Here is a 27,782-nt window from a genome sequence, read left to right as displayed (position 1 = left end):
AAAATATAGTATTTGGTCATTAACCCCTTTCTGACATTAGATGTACTATCCCATCGAGGTGGGGTGGGCCCGTATGACCACCGACGGGATAGTACATCATATGCGATCGGCCGCGCTCACGGGGGGAGCGCGGCCGAGTGTCAGCTGACTATCGCAGCTGACATCCGGCACTATGTGCCAGGAGCGGTCACGGACCGCCCCCGGCACATTAACCCCCGGCAGACCGCGATCAAATATGATCACAGTGTTCCGGCGGAATAGGAAAGCATTGCGCAGGGAGGGGGCTCCCTGCGTGCTTCCCTGAGACCCCCAGAGCAACGCGATGTGATCGCGTTGCTGCTAGAGTCTCTTACCTCCTCCTCCCTGCAGCAGGCCCGGATACAAAATGGCCGCGGGGCTGCATCTGGGTCCTGCAGGGAGGGAGGTGGCTTCACAGCTCCTGCTCAGAGCAGGCGCCAGGAAGCCTCCAGGAGTGCACGTCAGATCGCTGAAGTGTCAGATCAGCGATCTTACACTATAACATGATGCCATCCCCCCCGGGGCAATGTTATAGTGTAAAGAAAAAAATATTTACATGTGTAAAAAAAAAAAAAAAAAATTCCTAAAAGAGGGTTAGGACTAGAGTTAGGGCTAGGGTTAAGGCTACAGTTAGGGTTGGGGCTAAAGTTAGGGTTTGGATTACATTTACGGTTGGGAATAGGGCTGGGATTAGGGGTGTGTCAGGGTTAAGGGTGTGGTTAGGGTTACTGTTGGGATTAGGGTTAGGGGTGTGTTTTGATTAGGGTTTCAGTTATAATTGGGGGGTTTCCACTGTTTAAGCACCTCAGGGGCTCTCCAAACACGACATGGCGTCCGATCTCAATTCCAGTCAATTCTGCGTTGAAAAAGTAAAACAGTGCTCCTTCCCTTCCGAGCTCTCCCGTGTGCCCAAACAGGTGTTTACCCCAACATATGGGGTATCAGCGTACTCAGGACAAATTGGACAACAACTTCTGCGGTCCAATTTCTCTTGTTACCTTTGGGAAAATAAAAATTTGGGGGGCTAAAAAAACATTTTTGTATGAAAAAAAATATTTTTTATTTTCACGGCTCTGCGTTATAAACTGTAGTGAAATACTTGGGGGTCCAAAGTTCTCACAACACATCTAGATAAGTTCCTTGGGGGTCTAGTTTCCAATACGGAGTGACTTGTGGGGGGTTTCTACTGTTTAGGTACATTAGGGGCTCTGCAAACGCAATGTGACGCCTGCAGACCATTCCATCTAAGTCTGCATTCCAAATGGCGCTCCTTCCCTTCCGAGCCCTCCTATGCACCCAAACGGTGGTTCCCCCACCCCATATGGAGTATCAGCGTACTCAGGACAAATTGGACAACAACTTTTGGGGTCCAATTTCAACTGTTACCCTTGGAAAAATACAAAACTGTGGGCTAAAAAATAATTTTTGTGGAAAAAAAAGATTTTTTATTTTCACGGCTCTGCATTATAAACTGTAGTGAAACACTTGGGGTTTCAAAGTTCTCACAACACATCTAGATAAGTTCCTTTGGGGGTCTAGTTTCCAATATGGGGTAACTTGTGGGGGGTTTCTACTGTTTAGGTATATTAGGAGCTCTGCAAACGCAATGTGACACCTGCAGACCATTCCCTCTAAGTCTGCATTCCAAATGGCGCTCTTTCCCTTCCGAGCCCTCCTATGCACCCAAACGGTGGTTTCCCCCACATATGGGGTATCAGCGTACTCAGGACAAATTGGACAACAACTTTTGGTGTCCAATTTCTCCTGTTACCCTTGGGAAAATACAAAACTGGGGGCTAAAAAATAATTTTTGTGGGAAAAAAAAATAATTTTTATTTTCACATCTCTGCCTTATAAACTGTAGTGAAACAAAGGGGGGTTCTCACAGCACATCTAGATGAGTTCCTTAGGGGGTCTACGTTCCAAAATGGTGTCACTTGTGGGGGGTTTCAATGTTTAGGCACATCAGTGGCTCTCCAAACGCAACATGGCGTCCTATCTCAATTCTGCATTGAAAAGTCAAACGGCGCTCCTTCCCTTCCGAGCTCTCCCATGCACCCAGTGGTTTACCCCCACATATGGGGTATCAGCGTCCTCAGGACAAATTGTACAACAACTTCTGGGGTCCAATATCTTCTCTTGGAAAAATAAAAATTTGGGTGGAAAAGTTCATTTTTGTGAAAAAATATGATTTTTTATTTTTACGGCTCTGCATTATAAACTTCTGTGAATCAATTAATGGGTCAAAGTGCTCACCACACATCTAGATAAGTTCCTTAGGGGGTCTACTTTCCAAAATGGTGTCACTTGTGGGGGGTTTCAAGGTTTAGGCACATCAGTGGCTCTCCAAACGCAACATGGCGTCCCATCTCAATTCCTGTCAATTTTGCATTGAAAAGTCAAACGGCGCTCCTTCCCTTCCGAGCTCTCCCATGCGCCCAAACAGTGGTTTACCCCCCACATCAGTGTACTCAGGACAAATTGTACAACTTTTGGGGTCCATTTTCTCCTGTTACCCTTGGTAAAATAAAACAAATTGGAGCTGAATTAAATTTTTTGTGAAAAAAAGTTAAATGTTCATTTTTATTTAAACATTCCAAAAATTCCTGTGAAGCACCAGAAGGGTTAATAAACTTCTTGAATGTGGTTTTGAGCACCATGAGGGGTGCAGTTTTTAGAATGGCGTCACACTTGGGTATTTTCTATCATATAGACCCCTCAAAATGACTTCAAATGAGATGCGGTCCCTAAAAAAAAAATGGTGTTGTAAAAATGAGAAATTGCTGGTCAACTTTTAACCCTTATAACGCCCTAACAAAAAAAAATGTTGGTTCCAAAATTGTGCTGATGTAAAGTAGACATGTGGGAAATGTTACTTATTAAGTATTATGTGTGACATATCTCTGTGATTTAATTGCATAAAAATTCAAAGTTGGAAAATTGCGAAATTTTCATAATTTTCGCCAAATTTCCGTTTTTTTCACAAATAATCGCAGGTACTATCAAAGAATTTTTACCATTGTCATGAAGTACAATATGTCACGAGAAAACAATCTTAGAATCACTGGGATCCGTTGAAGCGTTCCAGAGTTATAACCTCATAAAGGGACAGTGGTCAGAATTGTAAAAATTGGCCCGGTCCATAACGTGCAAACCACCCTTGGGGGTAAAGGGGTTAAAATTATTTTTCATATTTTACCAAATTATAAACAAATTATAATATGTTTTAAGAAAATTTAAACCTTAATTCTTTACATTTTTTCAATCGCTGGAATTTTTTTTTTATGGCACCTTCCCTTTAAGAGCAGGGTGATGAGCTCATACACTAGAAAGGGGCTGCTGAACAATGAGAGGCTGCAGGAGATGCTCCACATGTTGGAGACCTGTGTATTTACATGAGGGGGAGTGGGGTCCTAGGGGGTGTGATGGGATTGGGGGAGTCTATAATGAGGGATCGTGCTTGTTGTGAGATTTGGGGGTGTATAAAGTTGGGTGGGTCTGAAGAGTGTATAAAGTAGTGGGGTTATCTGCGTAATATAGAGGGGGTGTCTGCTTAATGTATAAATAGGGTTTGGGGAGAGTATAAAGGGGGTTTCTGCAGTGAGAAGTACTCCAATAAGGTACAAATACCACTAAAAATCCCCTTACTACAATCCAACAATTCCCAAAACACCACCTCATTATAGACCTCCAACTTACAAAAGACACCCCCATGCATTATACAGCCCCCACACCCACCAACCTTCATGATAGACCCCCATATTCCACCAGCCCTCGAGTGTAGACAAATCCTTGGCACTCGAGGGCTGCAGGGAATAAAAGACTGTTTATTTGGTAATCTCCTAATTGTAACGTTTCGGCCCCAACACTGGCCCTTCATCAGAAGACTACCGGCAGAGGGCACCAGTGTGTGCCACACATGTCGCTGTGGAATGGCGCCATTCCCTACATGGGCAAAGCAACCCAGGCTAGAAGCGCCGTATACCCTCCATAGTTCATTATATCCCCCAAATCCCACCTACCTTCATTAGAGACCCCAAATTCCACCAGACACCCCTCATTATACAGCCAATCCCACTACACATCCCCATACTGTACACGCTCATTTCACCAGAGACCCCCGCATCATACAGACCTCATATTTCTCCTAACCTCATTATAGTCGACCCCCACATTCCACGAGACACCCTCATCGTACACCCTCCCTCATTTCACCAGAGAGCCCCCCAAATCCCCCAACATCCTCCCCTGGAGACCCAGCGTCTCATGCAACAGGTGCTTGACACCAACTGTCCGAGGATGGAAGCCAGCGCTACTTCCTCCAAGCGGCCACGTGACCACGGAGGCACGTGACCAAATGACGTTATACGTACAGGAGCCCATCCATTGTAGCATCTTCCCTACGGTGGCCGGGAGGAGTCAAGATGGCGGAGTACGAGAGCGCCCAGAAAGGGACCCTGCGGCTCAAAGGCATCGGGGAGCTCAGCGCGGGGAAGAAGTGAGTGCAGGCGCCGATTGTACAGTACTAAGCCTGTGTTGTAGCGACCCATTGTCTCTCGCCTACAGGGCCTATACCTGGCTGGGTACAATGGTGGTGACCCCAGCCGGAGATGTTATTTCCTCTCCCTCACAACTAATACTCAGCAATAAGTCTATTTAGTCAAGAAGTCTTACTAACATATAGAAATAGAGGCCTCAATTATAGGGTACAGTTTTATTGGTTACAGAAAAAATGTAAAAAGAAGTGAGAGGCCACAGGTGAGGAACTGAGAGGAGCAGCTGAGGTAGTGACATGGGTGTATACATATAGAAATGAGGTAACGTTCGTGCAGGTTACACACACGCCGTCTGTCCCCTGTACACTGTGTGTGTGTCTATACTGTATGTTACACAGCCGCCGTCTGTCCCCTGTACACTGTGTATGTATATATGTGTGTTACACAGCCGCCGTCTGTCCCCTGTACACTGTGTGTGTGTGTGTGTATATATATGTGTGTTACACAGCCGCCGTCTGTCCCCTGTACACTGTGTGTGTGTCTATACTGTATGTTACACAGCCGCCGTCTGTCCCCTGTACACTGTGTGTGTATATATGTGTGTTACACAGCCGCCGTCTGTCCCCTGTACACTGTGTGTGTATATATGTGTGTTACACAGCCGCCGTCTGTCCCCTGTACACTGTGTGTGTATATATATGTGTGTTACACAGCCGCCGTCTGTCCCCTGTACACTGTGTATGTATATATGTGTGTTACACAGCCGCCGTCTGTCCCCTGTACACTGTGTGTGTATATATGTGTGTTACACAGCCGCCGTCTGTCCCCTGTACACTGTGTATGTATATATGTGTGTTACACAGCCGCCGTCTGTCCCCTGTACACTGTGTGTGTATATATATGTGTGTTACACAGCCGCCGTCTGTCCCCTGTACACTGTGTGTGTATATATGTGTGTTACACAGCCGCCGTCTGTCCCCTGTACACTGTGTGTGTGTCTATACTGTATGTTACACAGCCGCCGTCTGTCCCCTGTACACTGTGTGTGTATATATATGTGTGTTACACAGCCGCCGTCTGTCCCCTGTACACTGTGTGTGTATATATATATGTGTGTTACACAGCCGCCGTCTGTCCCCTGTACACTGTGTGTGTATATATGTGTGTTACACAGCCGCCGTCTGTCCCCTGTACACTGTGTGTGTGTGTGTATATATATGTGTGTTACACAGCCGCCGTCTGTCCCCTGTACACTGTGTGTGTGTCTATACTGTATGTTACACAGCCGCCGTCTGTCCCCTGTACACTGTGTGTGTGTATATATATGTGTGTTACACAGCCGCCGTCTGTCCCCTGTACACTGTGTGTGTATATATGTGTGTTACACAGCCGCCGTCTGTCCCCTGTACACTGTGTGTGTATATATATGTGTGTTACACAGCCGCCGTCTGTCCCCTGTACACTGTGTATGTATATATGTGTGTTACACAGCCGCCGTCTGTCCCCTGTACACTGTGTGTGTATATATGTGTGTTACACAGCCGCCGTCTGTCCCCTGTACACTGTGTGTGTATATATATGTGTGTTACACAGCCGCCGTCTGTCCCCTGTACACTGTGTGTGTATATATGTGTGTTACACAGCCGCCGTCTGTCCCCTGTACACTGTGTGTGTATATATATGTGTGTTACACAGCCGCCGTCTGTCCCCTGTACACTGTGTATGTATATATGTGTGTTACACAGCCGCCGTCTGTCCCCTGTACACTGTGTGTGTATATATATGTGTGTTACACAGCCGCCGTCTGTCCCCTGTACACTGTGTGTGTATATATGTGTGTTACACAGCCGCCGTCTGTCCCCTGTACACTGTGTGTGTGTCTATACTGTATGTTACACAGCCGCCGTCTGTCCCCTGTACACTGTGTGTGTGTATATATATGTGTGTTACACAGCCGCCGTCTGTCCCCTGTACACTGTGTGTGTATATATGTGTGTTACACAGCCGCCGTCTGTCCCCTGTACACTGTGTGTGTATATATATGTGTGTTACACAGCCGCCGTCTGTCCCCTGTACACTGTGTATGTATATATGTGTGTTACACAGCCGCCGTCTGTCCCCTGTACACTGTGTGTGTATATATGTGTGTTACACAGCCGCCGTCTGTCCCCTGTACACTGTGTGTGTATATATATGTGTGTTACACAGCCGCCGTCTGTCCCCTGTACACTGTGTGTGTATATATGTGTGTTACACAGCCGCCGTCTGTCCCCTGTACACTGTGTGTGTATATATATGTGTGTTACACAGCCGCCGTCTGTCCCCTGTACACTGTGTATGTATATATGTGTGTTACACAGCCGCCGTCTGTCCCCTGTACACTGTGTGTGTATATATATGTGTGTTACACAGCCGCCGTCTGTCCCCTGTACACTGTGTGTGTATATATGTGTGTTACACAGCCGCCGTCTGTCCCCTGTACACTGTGTGTGTGTCTATACTGTATGTTACACAGCCGCCGTCTGTCCCCTGTACACTGTGTGTGTATATATATGTGTGTTACACAGCCGCCGTCTGTCCCCTGTACACTGTGTGTGTATATATATATGTGTTACACAGCCGCCGTCTGTCCCCTGTACACTGTGTGTGTATATATGTGTGTTACACAGCCGCCGTCTGTCCCCTGTACACTGTGTGTGTGTGTGTATATATATGTGTGTTACACAGCCGCCGTCTGTCCCCTGTACACTGTGTGTGTCTATACTGTATGTTACACAGCCGCCGTCTGTCCCCTGTACACTGTGTGTGTGTATATATATGTGTGTTACACAGCCGCCGTCTGTCCCCTGTACACTGTGTGTGTATATATGTGTGTTACACAGCCGCCGTCTGTCCCCTGTACACTGTGTGTGTATATATGTGTTACACAGCCGCCGTCTGTCCCGTGTACACTGTGTGTGTCTATACTGTATGTTACACACACGCCGTCTGTCCCCTGTACACTGTGTGTGTCTATACTGAATGTTACACAGCCGCCGTCTGTCCCCTGTACACTGTGTGTGTATATATATGTGTGTTACACAGCCGCCGTCTGTCCCCTGTACACTGTGTGTGTATATATATGTGTGTTACACAGCCGCCGTCTGTCCCCTGTACACTGTGTGTGTGTCTATACTGTATGTTACACAGCCGCCGTCTGTCCCCTGTACACTGTGTGTGTATATATATGTGTGTTACACAGCCGCCGTCTGTCCCCTGTACACTGTGTGTGTATATATGTGTGTTACACAGCCGCCGTCTGTCCCCTGTACACTGTGTGTGTATATATGTGTTACACAGCCGCCGTCTGTCCCGTGTACACTGTGTGTGTCTATACTGTATGTTACACACACGCCGTCTGTCCCCTGTACACTGTGTGTGTCTATACTGAATGTTACACAGCCGCCGTCTGTCCCCTGTACACTGTGTGTGTGTATATATATGTGTGTTACACAGCCACCGTCTGTCCCCTGTACACTGTGTGTGTATATATATGTGTGTTACACAGCCGCCGTCTGTCCCCTGTACACTGTGTGTGTCTATACTGTATGTATCTTACACAGCCGCCGTCTGTCCCCTGTACACTGTGTGTGTCTATACTGAATGTTACACAGCCGCCGTCTGTCCCCTGTACACTGTGTGTGTATATATATGTGTGTTACACAGCCGCCGTCTGTCCCCTGTACACTGTGTGTGTCTATACTGTATGTATCTTACACAGCCGCCGTCTGTCCCCTGTACACTGTGTGTGTATATATATGTGTGTTACACAGCCGCCGTCTGTCCCCTGTACACTGTGTGTGTATATATGTGTGTTACACAGCCGCCGTCTGTCCCGTGTACACTGTGTGTGTCTATACTGTATGTTACACACACGCCGCCTGTCCCCTGTACACTGTGTGTGTCTATACTGAATGTTACACAGCCGCCGTCTGTCCCCTGTACACTGTGTGTGTATATATGTGTGTTACACAGCCGCCGTCTGTCCCCTGTACACTGTGTGTGTCTATACTGTATGTATCTTACACAGCCGCCGTCTGTCCCCTGTACACTGTGTATGTGTCTATACTGTATGTTACACAGCCGCCGTCTGTCCCCTGTACACTGTGTGTGTCTATACTGTATGTTACACAGCCGCCGTCTGTCCCCTGTACACTGTGTGTGTCTATACTGAATGTTACACAGCCGCCGTCTGTCCCCTGTACACTGTGTGTGTATATATATGTGTGTTACACAGCCGCCGTCTGTCCCCTGTACACTGTGTGTGTCTATACTGTATGTATCTTACACAGCCGCCGTCTGTCCCCTGTACACTGTGTATGTGTCTATACTGTATGTTACACAGCCGCCGTCTGTCCCGTGTACACTGTGTGTGTCTATACTGTATGTTACACACACGCCGTCTGTCCCCTGTACACTGTGTGTGTCTATACTGAATGTTACACAGCCGCCGTCTGTCCCCTGTACACTGTGTGTGTATATATATGTGTGTTACACAGCCGCCGTCTGTCCCCTGTACACTGTGTGTGTATATATGTGTGTTACACAGCCGCCGTCTGTCCCGTGTACACTGTGTGTGTCTATACTGTATGTTACACACACGCCGTCTGTCCCCTGTACACTGTGTGTGTCTATACTGAATGTTACACAGCCGCCGTCTGTCCCCTGTACACTGTGTGTGTATATATATGTGTGTTACACAGCCGCCGTCTGTCCCCTGTACACTGTGTGTCTATACTGTATGTATCTTACACAGCCGCCGTCTGTCCCCTGTACACTGTGTGTGTCTATACTGTATGTTACATAGCCGCCGTCTGTCCCCTGTACACTGTGTGTGTCTATACTGTATGTTACACACACGCCGTCTGTCCCCTGTACACTGTGTGTGTCTATACTGAATGTATCTTACACAGCCGCCGTCTGTCCCCTGTACACTGTGTATGTGTCTATACTGTATGTTACACAGCCGCCGTCTGTCCCCTGTACACTGTGTGTGTCTATACTGTATGTTACACACACGCCGTCTGTCCCCTGTACACTGTGTGTGTCTATACTGAATGTTACACAGCCGCCGTCTGTCCCCTGTACACTGTGTGTGTATATATATGTGTGTTACACAGCCGCCGTCTGTCCCCTGTACACTGTGTGTGTCTATACTGTATGTATCTTACACAGCCGCCGTCTGTCCCCTGTACACTGTGTATGTGTCTATACTGTATGTTACACAGCCGCCGTCTGTCCCCTGTACACTGTGTGTCTATACTGAATGTTACACAGCCGCCGTCTGTCCCCTGTACACTGTGTGTGTGTATATATATGTGTGTTACACAGCCGCCGTCTGTCCCCTGTACACTGTGTGTGTCTATACTGTATGTATCTTACACAGCCGCCGTCTGTCCCCTGTACACTGTGTATGTGTCTATACTGTATGTTACACAGCCGCCGTCTGTCCCCTGTACACTGTGTGTGTGTCTATACTGTATGTTACACAGCCGCCGTCTGTCCCCTGTACACTGTGTGTGTCTATACTGTATGTTACACAGCCGCCGTCTGTCCCCTGTACACTGTGTGTGTCTATACTGTATGTTACACACACGCCGTCTGTCCCCTGTACACTGTGTGTGTATATATATGTGTGTTACACAGCCGCCGTCTGTCCCCTGTACACTGTGTGTGTCTATACTGTATGTATCTTACACAGCCGCCGTCTGTCCCCTGTACACTGTGTATGTGTCTATACTGTATGTTACACAGCCGCCGTCTGTCCCCTGTACACTGTGTGTGTCTATACTGAATGTTACACAGCCGCCGTCTGTCCCCTGTACACTGTGTGTGTATATATATGTGTGTTACACAGCCGCCGTCTGTCCCCTGTACACTGTGTGTGTATATATGTGTGTTACACAGCCGCCGTCTGTCCCGTGTACACTGTGTGTGTCTATACTGTATGTTACACACACGCCGCCTGTCCCCTGTACACTGTGTGTGTCTATACTGAATGTTACACAGCCGCCGTCTGTCCCCTGTACACTGTGTGTGTATATATGTGTGTTACACAGCCGCCGTCTGTCCCCTGTACACTGTGTGTGTCTATACTGTATGTATCTTACACAGCCGCCGTCTGTCCCCTGTACACTGTGTATGTGTCTATACTGTATGTTACACAGCCGCCGTCTGTCCCCTGTACACTGTGTGTGTCTATACTGTATGTTACACACACGCCGTCTGTCCCCTGTACACTGTGTGTGTCTATACTGAATGTTACACAGCCGCCGTCTGTCCCCTGTACACTGTGTGTGTATATATATGTGTGTTACACAGCCGCCGTCTGTCCCCTGTACACTGTGTGTGTCTATACTGTATGTATCTTACACAGCCGCCGTCTGTCCCCTGTACACTGTGTATGTGTCTATACTGTATGTTACACAGCCGCCGTCTGTCCCCTGTACACTGTGTGTCTATACTGTATGTTACACACACGCCGTCTGTCCCCTGTACACTGTGTGTGTCTATACTGAATGTTACACAGCCGCCGTCTGTCCCCTGTACACTGTGTGTGTGTATATATATGTGTGTTACACAGCCGCCGTCTGTCCCCTGTACACTGTGTGTCTATACTGTATGTATCTTACACAGCCGCCGTCTGTCCCCTGTACACTGTGTATGTGTCTATACTGTATGTTACACAGCCGCCGTCTGTCCCCTGTACACTGTGTGTGTATATATATGTGTGTTACACAGCCGCCGTCTGTCCCCTGTACACTGTGTGTGTGTCTATACTGTATGTTACACAGCCGCCGTCTGTCCCCTGTACACTGTGTGTGTGTGTATATATATGTGTGTTACACAGCCGCCGTCTGTCCCCTGTACACTGTGTGTGTCTATACTGTATGTTACACAGCCGCCGTCTGTCCCCTGTACACTGTGTGTGTCTATACTGTATGTTACACAGCCGCCGTCTGTCCCCTGTACACTGTGTGTGTGTCTATACTGTATGTTACACAGCCGCCGTCTGTCCCCTGTACACTGTGTGTGTGTCTATACTGTATGTTACACAGCCGCCGTCTGTCCCCTGTACACTGTGTGTGTATATATGTGTGTTATACAGCCGCCGTCTGTCCCCTGTACACTGTGTGTGTCTATACTGTATGTTACACAGCCGCCGTCTGTCCCGTGTACACTGTGTGTCTATACTGTATCTTACACAGCCGCCGTCTGTCCCCTGTACACTGTGTGTGTGTCTATACTGTATGTATCTTACACAGCCGCCGTCTGTCCCCTGTACACTGTGTGTCTATACTGTATCTTACACAGCCGCCGTCTGTCCCCTGTACACTGTGTGTGCGTCTATACTGTATGTTACACAGCCGCCGTCTGTCCCCTGTACACTGTGTGTGTCTATACTGTATGTTACACACACGCCGTCTGTCCCCTGTACACTGTGTGTCTATACTGAATGTTACACAGCCGCCGTCTGTCCCCTGTACACTGTGTGTGTGTCTATACTGTATGTATCTTACACAGCCGCCGTCTGTCCCCTGTACACTGTGTGTGTGTCTATACTGTATGTATCTTACACAGCCGCCGTCTGTCCCCTGTACACTGTGTGTCTATACTGTATCTTACACAGCCGCCGTCTGTCCCCTGTACACTGTGTGTGTGTCTATACTGTATGTTACACAGCCGCCGTCTGTCCCCTGTACACTGTGTGTGTGTATATATATGTGTGTTACACAGCCGCCGTCTGTCCCCTGTACACTGTGTGTGTCTATACTGTATGTTACACACACGCCGTCTGTCCCCTGTACACTGTGTGTCTATACTGAATGTTACACAGCCGCCGTCTGTCCCCTGTACACTGTGTGTGTGTGTGTATATATATGTGTGTTACACAGCCGCCGTCTGTCCCCTGTACACTGTGTGTGTGTCTATACTGTATGTATCTTACACAGCCGCCGTCTGTCCCCTGTACACTGTGTGTGTGTCTATACTGTATGTTACACAGCCGCCGTCTGTCCCCTGTACACTGTGTGTGTGTCTATACTGTATGTATCTTACACAGCCGCCGTCTGTCCCCTGTACACGGTGTGTGTCTATACTGTATCTTACACAGCCGCCGTCTGTCCCCTGTACACTGTGTGTGTGTCTATACTGTATGTATCTTACACAGCCGCCGTCTGTCCCCTGTACACGGTGTGTGTCTATACTGTATCTTACACAGCCGCCGTCTGTCCCCTGTACACTGTGTGTGTGTCTATACTGTATGTTACACAGCCGCCGTCTGTCCCCTGTACGCTGTGTGTGTGTGTGTATATATATATGTGTGTTACACAGCCGTCGTCTGTCCCGTGTACACTGTGTGTGTATATATATGTGTGTTACACAGCCGCCGTCTGTCCCCTGTACACTGTGTGTGTGTCTATACTGTATGTATCTTACACAGCCGCCGTCTGTCCCCTGTACACTGTGTGTCTATACTGTATCTTACACAGCCGCCGTCTGTCCCCTGTACACTGTGTGTGTGTCTATACTGTATGTTACACAGCCGCCGTCTGTCCCGTGTACGCTGTGTGTGTATATATGTGTGTTACACAGCCGCCATCTGTCCCGTGTACGCTGTGTGTGTATATATGTGTGTTACACAGCCGCCGTCTGTCCCGTGCGCTGTGTATGTATATGTGTGTTACACAGCCGCCGTCTGTCCCCTGTACGCTGTGTGTGTCTATACTGTATGTGTCTTACACAGCCGCCGTCTGTCCCCTGTACGCTGTGTATGTATATATGTGTGTTACACAGCCGCCATCTGTCCCGTGTACGCTGTGTGTGTATATATGTGTGTTACACAGCCGCCGTCTGTCCCGTGCGCTGTGTATGTATATGTGTGTTACACAGCCGCCGTCTGTCCCCTGTACGCTGTGTGTGTATATATGTGTGTTACACAGCCGCCGTCTGTCCCGTGTACACTGTGTGTGTATATATGTGTGTTACACAGCCGCCGTCTGTCCCCTGTACACTGTGTGTGTGTCTATACTGTATGTATCTTACACAGCCGCCGTCTGTCCCCTGTACACTGTGTGTGTATATATGTGTGTTACACAGCCGCCGTCTGTCCCCTGTACACTGTGTGTGTGTATATATATGTGTGTTACACAGCCGCCGTCTGTCCCCTGTACACTGTGTGTGTGTCTATACTGTATGTATCTTACACAGCCGCCGTCTGTCCCCTGTACACTGTGTATGTGTCTATACTGTATGTTACACAGCCGCCGTCTGTCCCCTGTACGCTGTGTGTATATATATATGTGTGTTACACAGCCGCCGTCTGTCCCCTGTACGCTGTGTATGTATATATGTGTGTTACACAGCCGCCGTCTGTCCCCTGTACACTGTGTGTGTGTCTATACTGAATGTATCTTACACAGCCGCCGTCTGTCCCGTGTACGCTGTGTGTGTATATATGTGTGTTACACAGCCGCCGTCTGTCCCCTGTACACTGTGTGTGTGTCTATACTGAATGTATCTTACACAGCCGCCGTCTGTCCCCTGTGCGCTGTGTATGTATATATGTGTTACACAGCCGCCGTCTGTCCCATGTACGCTGTGTGTGTATATATGTGTGTTACACAGCCGCCGTCTGTCCCGTGCGCTGTGTATGTATATGTGTGTTACACAGCCGCCGTCTGTCCCCTGTACGCTGTGTGTGTATACATGTGTGTTACACAGCCGCCGTCTGTCCCCTGTACACTGTGTGTGTCTATACTGTATGTGTCTTACACAGCCGCCGTCTGTCCCCTGTACGCTGTGTATGTATATGTGTTACACAGCCGCCGTCTGTCCCGTGTACGCTGTGTATGTATATGTGTGTTACACAGCCGCCGTCTGTCCCCTGTACACTGTTTGTGTATATATGTGTGTTACACAGCCGCCGTCTGTCCCCTGTACGCTGTGTATGTATATATGTGTGTTACACAGCCGCCATCTGTCCCGTGTACGCTGTGTGTGTATATATGTGTGTTACACAGCCGCCGTCTGTCCCGTGCGCTGTGTATGTATATGTGTGTTACACAGCCGCCGTCTGTCCCCTGTACGCTGTGTGTGTGTCTATACTGTATGTGTCTTACACAGCCGCCGTCTGTCCCCTGTACGCTGTGTATGTATATATGTGTGTTACACAGCCGCCATCTGTCCCGTGTACGCTGTGTGTGTATATATGTGTTACACAGCCGCCGTCTGTCCCGTGCGCTGTGTATGTATATGTGTGTTACACAGCCGCCGTCTGTCCCCTGTACGCTGTGTGTGTATATATGTGTGTTACACAGCCGCCGTCTGTCCCGTGTACACTGTGTGTGTATATATGTGTGTTACACAGCCGCCGTCTGTCCCGTGTACGCTGTGTGTGTATATATGTGTTACACAGCCGCCGTCTGTCCCGTGTACGCTGTGTATGTATATGTGTGTTACACAGCCGCCGTCTGTCCCGTGTACGCTGTGTATGTATATATGTGTGTTACACAGCCGCCGTCTGTCCCGTGTACACTGTGTGTCTATACTGTATGTGTCTTACACAGCCGCCGTCTGTCCCGTGTACGCTGTGTATGTATATATGTGTGTTACACAGCCGCCGTCTGTCCCGTGTACACTGTGTGTGTATATATGTGTTACACAGCCGCCGTCTGTCCCCTGTACGCTGTGTATGTATATATGTGTGTGTTACACAGCCGCCGTCTGTCCCGTGTACGCTGTGTGTGTATATATGTGTTACACAGCCGCCGTCTGTCCCGTGTACGCTGTGTATGTATATGTGTGTTACACAGCCGCCGTCTGTCCCCTGTACGCTGTGTGTGTATATATGTGTGTTACACAGCCGCCGTCTGTCCCCTGTACACTGTGTGTGTGTCTATACTGTATGTGTCTTACACAGCCGCCGTCTGTCCCCTGTACGCTGTGTATATATATGTGTGTTACACAGCCGCCGTCTGTCCCGTGTACACTGTGTGTCTATACTGTATGTGTCTTACACAGCCGCCGTCTGTCCCCTGTGCGCTGTGTATGTATATATGTGTTACACAGCCGCTGTCTGTCCCGTGTACGCTGTGTATGTATATATGTGTGTTACACAGCCGCCGTCTGTCCCGTGTACGCTGTGTGTGTATATATGTGTTACACAGCCGCCGTCTGTCCCCTGTACGCTGTGTGTGTATATATGTGTGTTACACAGCCGCCGTCTGTCCCGTGTACGCTGTGTATGTATATGTGTGTTACACAGCCGCCGTCTGTCCCCTGTACGCTGTGTGTGTATATATGTGTTACACAGCCGCCGTCTGTCCCGTGTACACTGTGTGTGTATATATGTGTGTTACACAGCCGCCGTCTGTCCCCTGTACGCTGTGTATGTATATGTGTGTTACACAGCCGCCGTCTGTCCCGTGTACACTGTGTGTGTCTATACTGTATGTGTCTTACACAGCCGCCGTCTGTCCCCTGTGCGCTGTGTATGTATATATGTGTTACACAGCCGCCGTCTGTCCCCTGTACGCTGTGTGTGTATATATGTGTGTTACACAGCCGCCGTCTGTCCCGTGTACGCTGTGTATGTATATATTTGTGTTACACAGCCGCCGTCTGTCCCGTGTACGCTGTGTGTGTATATATGTTACACAGCCGCCGTCTGTCCCGTGTACGCTGTGTATGTATATGTGTGTTACACAGCCGCCGTCTGTCCCGTGTACGCTGTGTATGTATATATGTGTGTTTCACAGCCGCCGTCTGTCCCGTGTACACTGTGTGTCTATACTGTATGTGTCTTACACAGCCGCCGTCTGTCCCGTGTACACTGTGTGTGTATATATGTGTGTGTTACACAGCCGCCGTCTGTCCCCTGTACGCTGTGTATGTATATATGTGTGTTTCACAGCCGCCGTCTGTCCCGTGTACGCTGTGTATGCATATATGTATGTTACACAGCCGCCGTCTGTCCCCTGTACGCTGTGTATGTATATGTGTGTTACCCAGCCACCCTCTGTCCCGTGTGCGCTGTGTATGTATATATGTGTCTTACACAGCTACCGTCTGTCCCCTGTACGCTGTGTATGTATATATGTGTTACACACCTGCCGTCTGTCCCGTGTACGCTGTGTATGTATATATGTGTGTTACACACCCGCCGTCTGTCCCGTGTACGCTGTGTGTGTATGTGTGTTACACAGCCGCCGTCTGTCCCCTGTACGCTGTGTGTGTATGTGTTACCCAGCCGCCGTCTGTCCTGTGTGCGCTGTGTGTATATATGTTACACAGCCGCCGTCTGTCCCGTGTACGCTGTGTATGTATATATGTGTGTTACCCAGCCGCCGTCTGTCCCGTGTACGCTGTGTATATATATGTGTGTTACACAGCCGCCGTCTGTCCCGTGTACGCTGAGTATGTATATATGTGTGTTACACAGCCGCTGTCTGTCCCGTGTACGCTGTGTATGTATATATGTGTGTTACACAGCCGCCGTCTGTCCCGTGTACGCTGTGTATGTATATATGTGTGTAAGGCTACGTTCATATTTGCGTTGTGCGGGGCTGCGTCAGCGACGCAACACACAACGCAAACAAGAACGCATGCAAAACGAATAGTTTTGCGACGCATGCATTCTTTTTTTGCCGGATTTTGGACGCAAAAAAAATGCATCTTGCTACGTCATCTGCGCCCTAACGCTTGCGGCAAAAAAGACGCATGCATCGCAAAACGCATGTCCATGCGCCCCCATGTTAAATATAGGGGCGCATGCGTCGCCGCGGCTGCGCCCGACGCAGCCCGGCAGAACGCTAATGTGAACGTAGCCTTACACAGCCGACGTCTGTCCCGTGTACGCTGTGTGTGTATGTGTGTTACACAGCCGCCGTCTGTCCCCTGTACGCTGTGTATGTATATATGTGTTACACAGCCGCCATCTGTCCCGTGTACACTGTGTGTCTATACTGTATGTCTTACACAGCCGCCGTCTGTCCCCTGTGCGCTGTGTATATATATGTGTGTTACACAGCCGCCGTCTGTCCCCTGTGCGCTGTGTATGTATATGTGTCTTACACAGCCGCCGTCTGTCCCCTGTACGCTGTGTATGTATATATGTGTTACACAGCCGCCGTCTGTCCCCTGTACACTGTGTATGTATATATGTGTTACACAGCCGCCGTCTGTCCCCTGTACACTGTGTATGTATATATGTGTTACACAGCCGCCGTCTGTCCCGTGTACGCTGTGTATGTATATATGTTACACAGCCGCCGTCTGTCCCGTGTACATTGTGTCTATACTGTATGTCTTACACAGCCGCCGTCTGTCCCCTGTACGCTGTGTATGTATATATGTGTTACACAGCCGCCGTCTGTCCCCTGTACACGGTGTGTGTCTATACTGTATGTATCTTACACAGCCGCCGTCTGTCCCCTGTACACGGTGTGTGTCTATACTGTATGTTACACAGCCGCCGTCTGTCCCCTGTACGCTGTGTGTGTGTGTGTATATATATATGTGTGTTACACAGCCGTCGTCTGTCCCGTGTACACTGTGTGTGTATATATATGTGTGTTACACAGCCGCCGTCTGTCCCCTGTACACTGTGTGTGTGTCTATACTGTATGTATCTTACACAGCCGCCGTCTGTCCCCTGTACACTGTGTGTGTGTCTATACTGTATGTTACACAGCCGCCGTCTGTCCCGTGTACGCTGTGTGTGTATATATGTGTGTTACACAGCCGCCATCTGTCCCGTGTACGCTGTGTGTGTATATATGTGTGTTACACAGCCGCCGTCTGTCCCGTGCGCTGTGTATGTATATGTGTGTTACACAGCCGCCGTCTGTCCCCTGTACGCTGTGTGTGTCTATACTGTATGTGTCTTACACAGCCGCCGTCTGTCCCCTGTACGCTGTGTATGTATATATGTGTGTTACACAGCCGCCATCTGTCCCGTGTACGCTGTGTGTGTATATATGTGTGTTACACAGCCGCCGTCTGTCCCGTGCGCTGTGTATGTATATGTGTGTTACACAGCCGCCGTCTGTCCCCTGTACGCTGTGTGTGTATATATGTGTGTTACACAGCCGCCGTCTGTCCCGTGTACACTGTGTGTGTATATATGTGTGTTACACAGCCGCCGTCTGTCCCCTGTACACTGTGTGTGTGTCTATACTGTATGTATCTTACACAGCCGCCGTCTGTCCCCTGTACACTGTGTGTGTATATATGTGTGTTACACAGCCGCCGTCTGTCCCCTGTACACTGTGTGTGTGTATATATATGTGTGTTACACAGCCGCCGTCTGTCCCCTGTACACTGTGTGTGTGTCTATACTGTATGTATCTTACACAGCCGCCGTCTGTCCCCTGTACACTGTGTATGTGTCTATACTGTATGTTACACAGCCGCCGTCTGTCCCCTGTACGCTGTGTGTATATATATGTGTGTTACACAGCCGCCGTCTGTCCCCTGTACGCTGTGTATGTATATATGTGTGTTACACAGCCGCCGTCTGTCCCCTGTACACTGTGTGTGTGTCTATACTGAATGTATCTTACACAGCCGCCGTCTGTCCCGTGTACGCTGTGTGTGTATATATGTGTGTTACACAGCCGCCGTCTGTCCCCTGTACACTGTGTGTGTGTCTATACTGAATGTATCTTACACAGCCGCCGTCTGTCCCCTGTGCGCTGTGTATGTATATATGTGTGTTACACAGCCGCCGTCTGTCCCATGTACGCTGTGTGTGTATATATGTGTGTTACACAGCCGCCGTCTGTCCCGTGCGCTGTGTATGTATATGTGTGTTACACAGCCGCCGTCTGTCCCCTGTACGCTGTGTGTGTATACATGTGTGTTACACAGCCGCCGTCTGTCCCCTGTACACTGTGTGTGTGTCTATACTGTATGTGTCTTACACAGCCGCCGTCTGTCCCCTGTACGCTGTGTATGTATATGTGTTACACAGCCGCCGTCTGTCCCGTGTACGCTGTGTATGTATATGTGTGTTACACAGCCGCCGTCTGTCCCCTGTACACTGTTTGTGTATATATGTGTGTTACACAGCCGCCGTCTGTCCCCTGTACGCTGTGTATGTATATATGTGTGTTACACAGCCGCCATCTGTCCCGTGTACGCTGTGTGTGTATATATGTGTGTTACACAGCCGCCGTCTGTCCCGTGCGCTGTGTATGTATATGTGTGTTACACAGCCGCCGTCTGTCCCCTGTACGCTGTGTGTGTGTCTATACTGTATGTGTCTTACACAGCCGCCGTCTGTCCCCTGTACGCTGTGTATGTATATATGTGTGTTACACAGCCGCCATCTGTCCCGTGTACGCTGTGTGTGTATATATGTGTGTTACACAGCCGCCGTCTGTCCCGTGCGCTGTGTATGTATATGTGTGTTACACAGCCGCCGTCTGTCCCCTGTACGCTGTGTGTGTATATATGTGTGTTACACAGCCGCCGTCTGTCCCGTGTACACTGTGTGTGTATATATGTGTGTTACACAGCCGCCGTCTGTCCCGTGTACGCTGTGTGTGTATATATGTGTTACACAGCCGCCGTCTGTCCCGTGTACGCTGTGTATGTATATGTGTGTTACACAGCCGCCGTCTGTCCCGTGTACGCTGTGTATGTATATATGTGTGTTACACAGCCGCCGTCTGTCCCGTGTACACTGTGTGTCTATACTGTATGTGTCTTACACAGCCGCCGTCTGTCCCGTGTACGCTGTGTATGTATATATGTGTGTTACACAGCCGCCGTCTGTCCCGTGTACACTGTGTGTGTATATATGTGTTACACAGCCGCCGTCTGTCCCCTGTACGCTGTGTATGTATATATGTGTGTGTTACACAGCCGCCGTCTGTCCTGTGTGCGCTGTGTGTATATATGTTACACAGCCGCCGTCTGTCCCGTGTACGCTGTGTATGTATGTGTGTTACACAGCCGCCGTCTGTCCCCTGTACGCTGTGTGTGTATATATGTGTGTTACACAGCCGCCGTCTGTCCCCTGTACACTGTGTGTGTGTCTATACTGTATGTGTCTTACACAGCCGCCGTCTGTCCCCTGTACGCTGTGTATGTATATATGTGTTACACAGCCGCCGTCTGTCCCGTGTACGCTGTGTATATATATGTGTGTTACACAGCCGCCGTCTGTCCCGTGTACACTGTGTGTGTCTATACTGTATGTGTCTTACACAGCCGCCGTCTGTCCCCTGTGCGCTGTGTATGTATATATGTGTTACACAGCCGCTGTCTGTCCCGTGTACGCTGTGTATGTATATATGTGTGTTACACAGCCGCCGTCTGTCCCGTGTACGCTGTGTGTGTATATATGTGTTACACAGCCGCCGTCTGTCCCCTGTACGCTGTGTGTGTATATATGTGTGTTACACAGCCGCCGTCTGTCCCGTGTACGCTGTGTATGTATATGTGTGTTACACAGCCGCCGTCTGTCCCCTGTACGCTGTGTGTGTATATATGTGTTACACAGCCGCCGTCTGTCCCGTGTACACTGTGTGTGTATATATGTGTGTTACACAGCCGCCGTCTGTCCCCTGTACGCTGTGTATGTATATGTGTGTTACACAGCCGCCGTCTGTCCCCTGTACGCTGTGTATGTATATATGTGTTACACAGCCGCCGTCTGTCCCCTGTACGCTGTGTGTGTATATATATGTTACACAGCCGCCGTCTGTCCCGTGTACGCTGTGTATGTATATGTGTGTTACACAGCCGCCGTCTGTCCCGTGTACGCTGTGTATGTATATGTGTGTTACACAGCCGCCGTCTGTCCCGTGTACACTGTGTGTCTATACTGTATGTGTCTTACACAGCCGCCGTCTGTCCCCTGTGCGCTGTGTATGTATATATGTGTTACACAGCCGCCGTCTGTCCCCTGTACGCTGTGTGTGTATATATATGTTACACAGCCGCCGTCTGTCCCGTGTACGCTGTGTATGTATATGTGTGTTACACAGCCGCCGTCTGTCCCGTGTACGCTGTGTATGTATATGTGTGTTACACAGCCGCCGTCTGTCCCGTGTACACTGTGTGTCTATACTGTATGTGTCTTACACAGCCGCCGTCTGTCCCGTGTACACTGTGTGTGTATATATGTGTGTGTTTCACAGCCGCCGTCTGTCCCGTGTACGCTGTGTATGCATATATGTATGTTACACAGCCGCCGTCTGTCCCCTGTACGCTGTGTATGTATATGTGTGTTACCCAGCCACCCTCTGTCCCGTGTGCGCTGTGTATGTATATATGTGTCTTACACAGCTACCGTCTGTCCCCTGTACGCTGTGTATGTATATATGTGTTACACACCTGCCGTCTGTCCCGTGTACGCTGTGTATGTATATATGTGTGTTACACACCCGCCGTCTGTCCCGTGTACGCTGTGTGTGTATGTGTGTTACACAGCCGCCGTCTGTCCCCTGTACGCTGTGTGTGTATGTGTTACCCAGCCGCCGTCTGTCCTGTGTGCGCTGTGTGTATATATGTTACACAGCCGCCGTCTGTCCCGTGTACGCTGTGTATGTATATATGTGTGTTACACAGCCGCCGTCTGTCCCGTGTACGCTGTGTATATATATGTGTTACCCAGCCGCCGTCTGTCCCGTGTACGCTGTGTATATATATGTGTGTTACACAGCCGCCGTCTGTCCCGTGTACGCTGTGTATGTATATATGTGTGTTACACAGCCGCTGTCTGTCCCGTGTACGCTGTGTATGTATATATGTGTGTTACACAGCCGCCGTCTGTCCCGTGTACGCTGTGTATGTATATATGTGTGTAAGGCTACGTTCATATTTGCGTTGTGCGGGGCTGCGTCAGCGACGCAACACACAACGCAAACAAGAACGCATGCAAAACGAATAGTTTTGCGACGCATGCATTCTTTTTTTGCCGGATTTTGGACGCAAAAAAAATGCATCTTGCTACGTCATCTGCGCCCTAACGCTTGCGGCAAAAAAGACGCATGCATCGCAAAACGCATGTCCATGCGCCCCCATGTTAAATATAGGGGCGCATGCGTCGCCGCGGCTGCGCCCGACGCAGCCCGGCAGAACGCTAATGTGAACGTAGCCTTACACAGCCGACGTCTGTCCCGTGTACGCTGTGTGTGTATGTGTGTTACACAGCCGCCGTCTGTCCCCTGTACGCTGTGTATGTATATATGTGTTACACAGCCGCCATCTGTCCCGTGTACACTGTGTGTCTATACTGTATGTCTTACACAGCCGCCGTCTGTCCCCTGTGCGCTGTGTATATATATGTGTGTTACACAGCCGCCGTCTGTCCCCTGTGCGCTGTGTATGTATATGTGTCTTACACAGCCGCCGTCTGTCCCCTGTACGCTGTGTATGTATATATGTGTTACACAGCCGCCGTCTGTCCCCTGTACACTGTGTATGTATATATGTGTTACACAGCCGCCGTCTGTCCCCTGTACACTGTGTATGTATATATGTGTTACACAGCCGCCGTCTGTCCCGTGTACGCTGTGTATGTATATATGTTACACAGCCGCCGTCTGTCCCGTGTACATTGTGTCTATACTGTATGTCTTACACAGCCGCCGTCTGTCCCCTGTACGCTGTGTATGTATATATGTGTTACACAGCCGCCGTCTGTTCCGTCTGCGCTGTGTGTGTATATGTGTATTACACAGCCGCTGTCTGTCCTGTGTACACTGTGTAGTATAATTATTATAGCACCATTTATTCCATGGCGCTTTACATGTGAGGAGGGGTATACATAATAAAAACAAGTGCAATACACACCCGCCGTCTGTCCTGTGTACGCTGTGTGTGTGTGTGTTACACAGCCGCCGTCTGTCCCCTGTACGCTGTGTGTGTATATGTGTGTTACAAGTACAGTACCCTTAAACGATACAAGTCACGACTGGTACAGGAGGAGAGAGGACTCTGCCCGCGAGGGCTCACAATCTACCACGGATGGGTGAGGATACAGTAGGCGAGGGTAGAGCTGGTCGTGCAGCGGTTTGGTCGATCGGTGGTTACTGCAGGTTGTAGGCTTGTCGGAAGAGGTGGGTCTTCAGGTTCTTTTTGAAGGTTTCGATGGTAGGCGAGAGTCTGATATGTTGTGGTAGAGAATTCCAGAGTAGGGGTGATGCGCAAGAGAAATCTTGTATACGATTGTGGGAAGAGGAGATAAAAGGGGAGTAGAGAAGGAGATCTTGTGAGGATCGGAGGTTGCGTGCAGGAAAGTACTGGGGAGACGAGGTCACAGATGTATGGAGGAGACAGGATGTGGATGGCTTTGTATGTCATGGTTAGGGTTTTGTACTGGAGTCTCTGGGCAATGGGGAGCCAGTGAAGGGATTGACAGAGGGGAGAGGCTGGGGAATAGTGGGGGGACAGTTATGTATATATGTGTGTTACGCACCCACAGTCTGCCCCATGTACACTATGCATGTATATATGTATGTAACACAGCCACAGTCTGTCCTGTCTACACTATGTATGTTTAGTACAAGTTAGGGTGGTTAGTTAATTTCCATTAGCCGTAACCTGTTAGCTTCCCCAAGTCCCAGAAACCAGCCCGATGTCTTTATCCCACTCTATATACTGCTTCCAACAGTATTTCTTTTGTTTAATTTTCATAAAACTGTTTTTTTTTTTTTTTCTTCCATTTAGCAGGCATATCAGTGAGAGACTGGTCAACGGGGCATTTTCTTTCCCCAGACTAATCGTTCTACTATCAAGTTACAATGTGCGTTGGGGTATCAGTAACATAACCTGCAAGAGCGGTGTTACCGTCAACTATCTGCAAATCTATTACTTCCTGAAAATGCACAGAAAGCCTGGTGTACGTACTGCACATTCTCATGGAGGTAGCAGTGACGCAGTCAGCCATTGCTAACTACTCTGCAAATCTCTCCGGTGCCTGTGTCCTATCTCACCACTGTCTGGACATGCATCATGCATCAATAAAGCCATGGAGCATACACCTGACGTACTGTGCATTCTCAGGGAGGCAGAGATTTGTCTGGGCATGCGTCATGCACCAGTGCTGCAAGGGAGCATATACCCAGCTTACTGCACATTCTCAGCGTGGCAGAGATGTGTCTGGGCATGTGTCATGCACCAGTGCTGCAAGGGAGTATATACCCGGCTTTCTGCACATTCTCAGGGTGGCAGAGATGTCTGGGCATGCGCCATGCACCAGTGCTTCCCTGTTTCCTAGGGGAAGAATGGAGTGGATTCTCATGGTGATTGTTTTCACCGAATAACCCCACTGTAATTGTGCATCACGGTTACGGTGTGGGCACAGTAGATGTGCACGAGCCATCTGTATTTTACACTCAGCACTCCGCTATAATGGGAATAACAAGTATTTCCATATAGCTGTTGTGTGGGCCCCTAGAGTCAATTCTACCTATGGGCCGTAGGCATCCCAGTCTGACATTGGACCACCCCTTATGTAGTATGTAGCTACTGCAGCCATTATTTATCCTTCTCTTCTAGTTCTATGTATATTTCACTGTCATTCATGATGATTTTTTTTTCTTAATTTCCTCTTTTAAAATTTTTGATAATGGGACATTTTGTGTTTTAGGAAGAAGAAGAAGGATAAAGAGAAGGATAAGATGATAGAACAGATGATGACCAACATGAAAAATGAAGAGGAGAAGAAGAAGCCTGCTTTAGATAAAAGAACACCAGCACAGATTGCATTTGAAAAGATGCAGGAGAAAAGAGTAAGTAAAATAAGAATATCATATCTGCCATCAATGATCTGATATTCTGTGCTATATTATTTATATAGCACCATTGATTCCATGGTACTGTACATGAGAAGGGGTTGCATACAAGATACAAATATCACTTACAGTAAACAAACTCACCATGGCAGTCTGGTACAGAGGGGCGAGGACCCTGCCCTTGCGGGCTTACATTCTACAGGATGGTGGGGAAGCAGACAGTAGGTCGGGGGTTGCAGTAGCTCCGGTGGTGAGGTGGCAGTGTGGTCATTGTAGGTTGTAATCTTTCTTGAAGTGGGTTATCTGGGTGGGTTTTCCCTCTGAAGGATCCGAATGTGGTGGATAAACGGACGTATTGAGGCACAGAACTCCAGAGGATGGGAGATATTCGGGAGAAGTCTTAGAGGCGATTGGATGAGGAATGAATAAGTGTGGAGGAGGAGGTCTTGGGAAGATAACAGTAAATTAGTTCAGAGATGTACGGAGGAGAAAGGTTATAGATGTCTTTGTAGTATGGTCAGTGTTAGTAGTTTCAACTGGATATACTAGGTAATGGGAGCCAGTGAATGGGATTTGCAAAGGGGGGAAGCGGACGAGTAGCAAGTAGTGATGAGCGAATATACTCGATACTCGAGATTTCCCGAGCATGCTCGGGTGTCCGCCGAGTATTTTTTAGTGCTCGGAGATTTAGTTTTTATTGCCGCAGCTGAATGATTTACATCTGTTAGCCAGCATAAATATATGTGGGGATTCCCTAGCAACCAGGCAAGCCCCACATGTACTTATGCTGGCTAACGGATGTAAAACATTCAGCTGCGGCAATAAAAACTAAATTTCCAAGCACTAAAAAATACTCAGAGGACCTGCGAGCATGCTCGGGAAGTCTCGAGTAACGAGTATATTTGCTCATCACTAGTAGCAAGGAGAGAGATGAACTAGCCATGCAGCAGAGTTAGGGCTCATACTCGCCAGCGAGAAACTCGAATGAGACTCGCATGTTAATACCCGGCACTGCACCGTGCACTCAGATCGGAGCGTGCGGCTGCATAGGAATACATGCAGCCGTACGCTCCGCTCCTGAGTGCAGGCAGCAGCGCTGGGTATTGAAGTGCGAGACTCATCCGAGTTTCTCGCAGGTGAGTATGAGCCCTGAAGAACGGACTGGAGAAGTGTGAGAGTGCTTGCAGGTAGGCCACATAGGAGGATGTTGCAGTAGTCAAGCTGGGAGATGATTAGGGCATGCACACACATTTTGTGACAGAGAGATAAGGTAGCGAAGGACCGTGAGATGGAGGAAGGATAATGAGTTAAGATTTGTCCACATTGAGCTTGAGGAAGCGAGAGGAGGAGGATGTGGCTGATACCTTCCGAGACTTTGGACAGCAGAGAGTTGATGTTTGGGACAGAAAGAGATCTGAGTGTCCTCAGCAGACAGATGGTGCTGGGAGACATGGAACTTTAACCCCTTCGTGACATGCGGCGTACTAATACTGCTGCGGGAGGTGCATTTGTGTCCAGAGCAGTACTATTACGGTGCCGCGATCACCGCAGCCTCGCGCTTTACCGCCGAACAAAAAGTGCAATAAAACGCGATCAAAAATCCGAATGTAAAGAAAATACAGCTCCATCAGCAGAAAAATAAAAAAGTTATAGCTCAGAATAAAGCTTTGCAAAACTAATTATTTTTTTTCTATAAAATAGTTTTTATTGTGTAAAAGCTCAAAAAAATAAAGATATACAGTGGGTACAATAAGTATTCAGACCCTTTTAAATTTTTCACTCTTTGTTTCATTGCAGCCATTTGGTAAATTCCCCCCCCAATTTTTTCTCATTAATGTACACTCTGCACCCCAACTTAGCTGAAAATAAACAGAAATATAGAAATTTTTGTAAATTTAATGAAAAAGAAAAACTGAAATCACATCTGATAAGTATTCAGACCCTTTGCTCAGACACTCATATTTAAGTCACATGCTGTACATTTCCTTGTGATCCACCTTGAGATGGTTCTGTTCCTTTACCTTTATTGGAGTCCAGCTATGTTTATTTAAACTGATAGGACTTGATTTGGAAAGGCACACACCTGTCTATACAAGAGCTAACAGCGCGCATGTCAGACTAAATGAGTATCATGAGGTCACAGGAACTGGCCAAGGAGCTCAGAGACAGAATTGTGGCAAGGCACAGATCTGGCCAAGGTTACAACATAATTTCTGCAGTACTCAAGGTTCATAAGAGCACAGTGGTCTCCATATTCCTTAAATGGAAGAAGTTTGAGACCACCAGAAGTCTTCCTAGACCTGGCCGTCCAGCCAAACTGAACAATCGTGGGAGAAGAGCCTTGGTGAGAGAGGTAAAGAGGAACCCCAATATCACTGTGGCTGAGCTCCAGAGATGCAGTAGGGAGATGGGAGAAAGTTCCACAAAGTCAACCATCACTGCAGCCCTCCACCAGTCGAGCCTTTATGGCAGAGTGGTC

The 27,782-nt window shown here is 48.6% G+C and overlaps 1 protein-coding gene across 2 annotated transcripts in view; it reads left to right on the top strand.

Moving 5' to 3' along the window:
* Positions 1-4,368: 4,368 nt before the first annotated feature.
* FAM32A (family with sequence similarity 32 member A) overlaps positions 4,369-27,782 on the top strand; it is a 38,787-nt gene continuing 15,373 nt past the window's right edge. For both annotated transcript variants that reach the window (XM_069740333.1, XM_069740327.1), the window contains exons 1-2: positions 4,369-4,516; positions 25,159-25,300. In XM_069740333.1, coding sequence (XP_069596434.1) covers positions 4,443-4,516; positions 25,159-25,300 — 216 coding nt within the window. In that variant the 5' untranslated portion in view covers positions 4,369-4,442. The remainder of the gene's footprint in view (positions 4,517-25,158; positions 25,301-27,782) is intronic.

Source organism: Ranitomeya imitator, chromosome 1 (genome assembly GCF_032444005.1).
Source record: "Ranitomeya imitator isolate aRanImi1 chromosome 1, aRanImi1.pri, whole genome shotgun sequence".
In the NCBI taxonomy this organism is placed as follows: domain Eukaryota; kingdom Metazoa; phylum Chordata; class Amphibia; order Anura; family Dendrobatidae; genus Ranitomeya; species Ranitomeya imitator.
The sequence above is the reverse complement of the archived record's forward strand: the minus strand, read 5'-3'. Positions and strand labels throughout refer to the sequence as shown.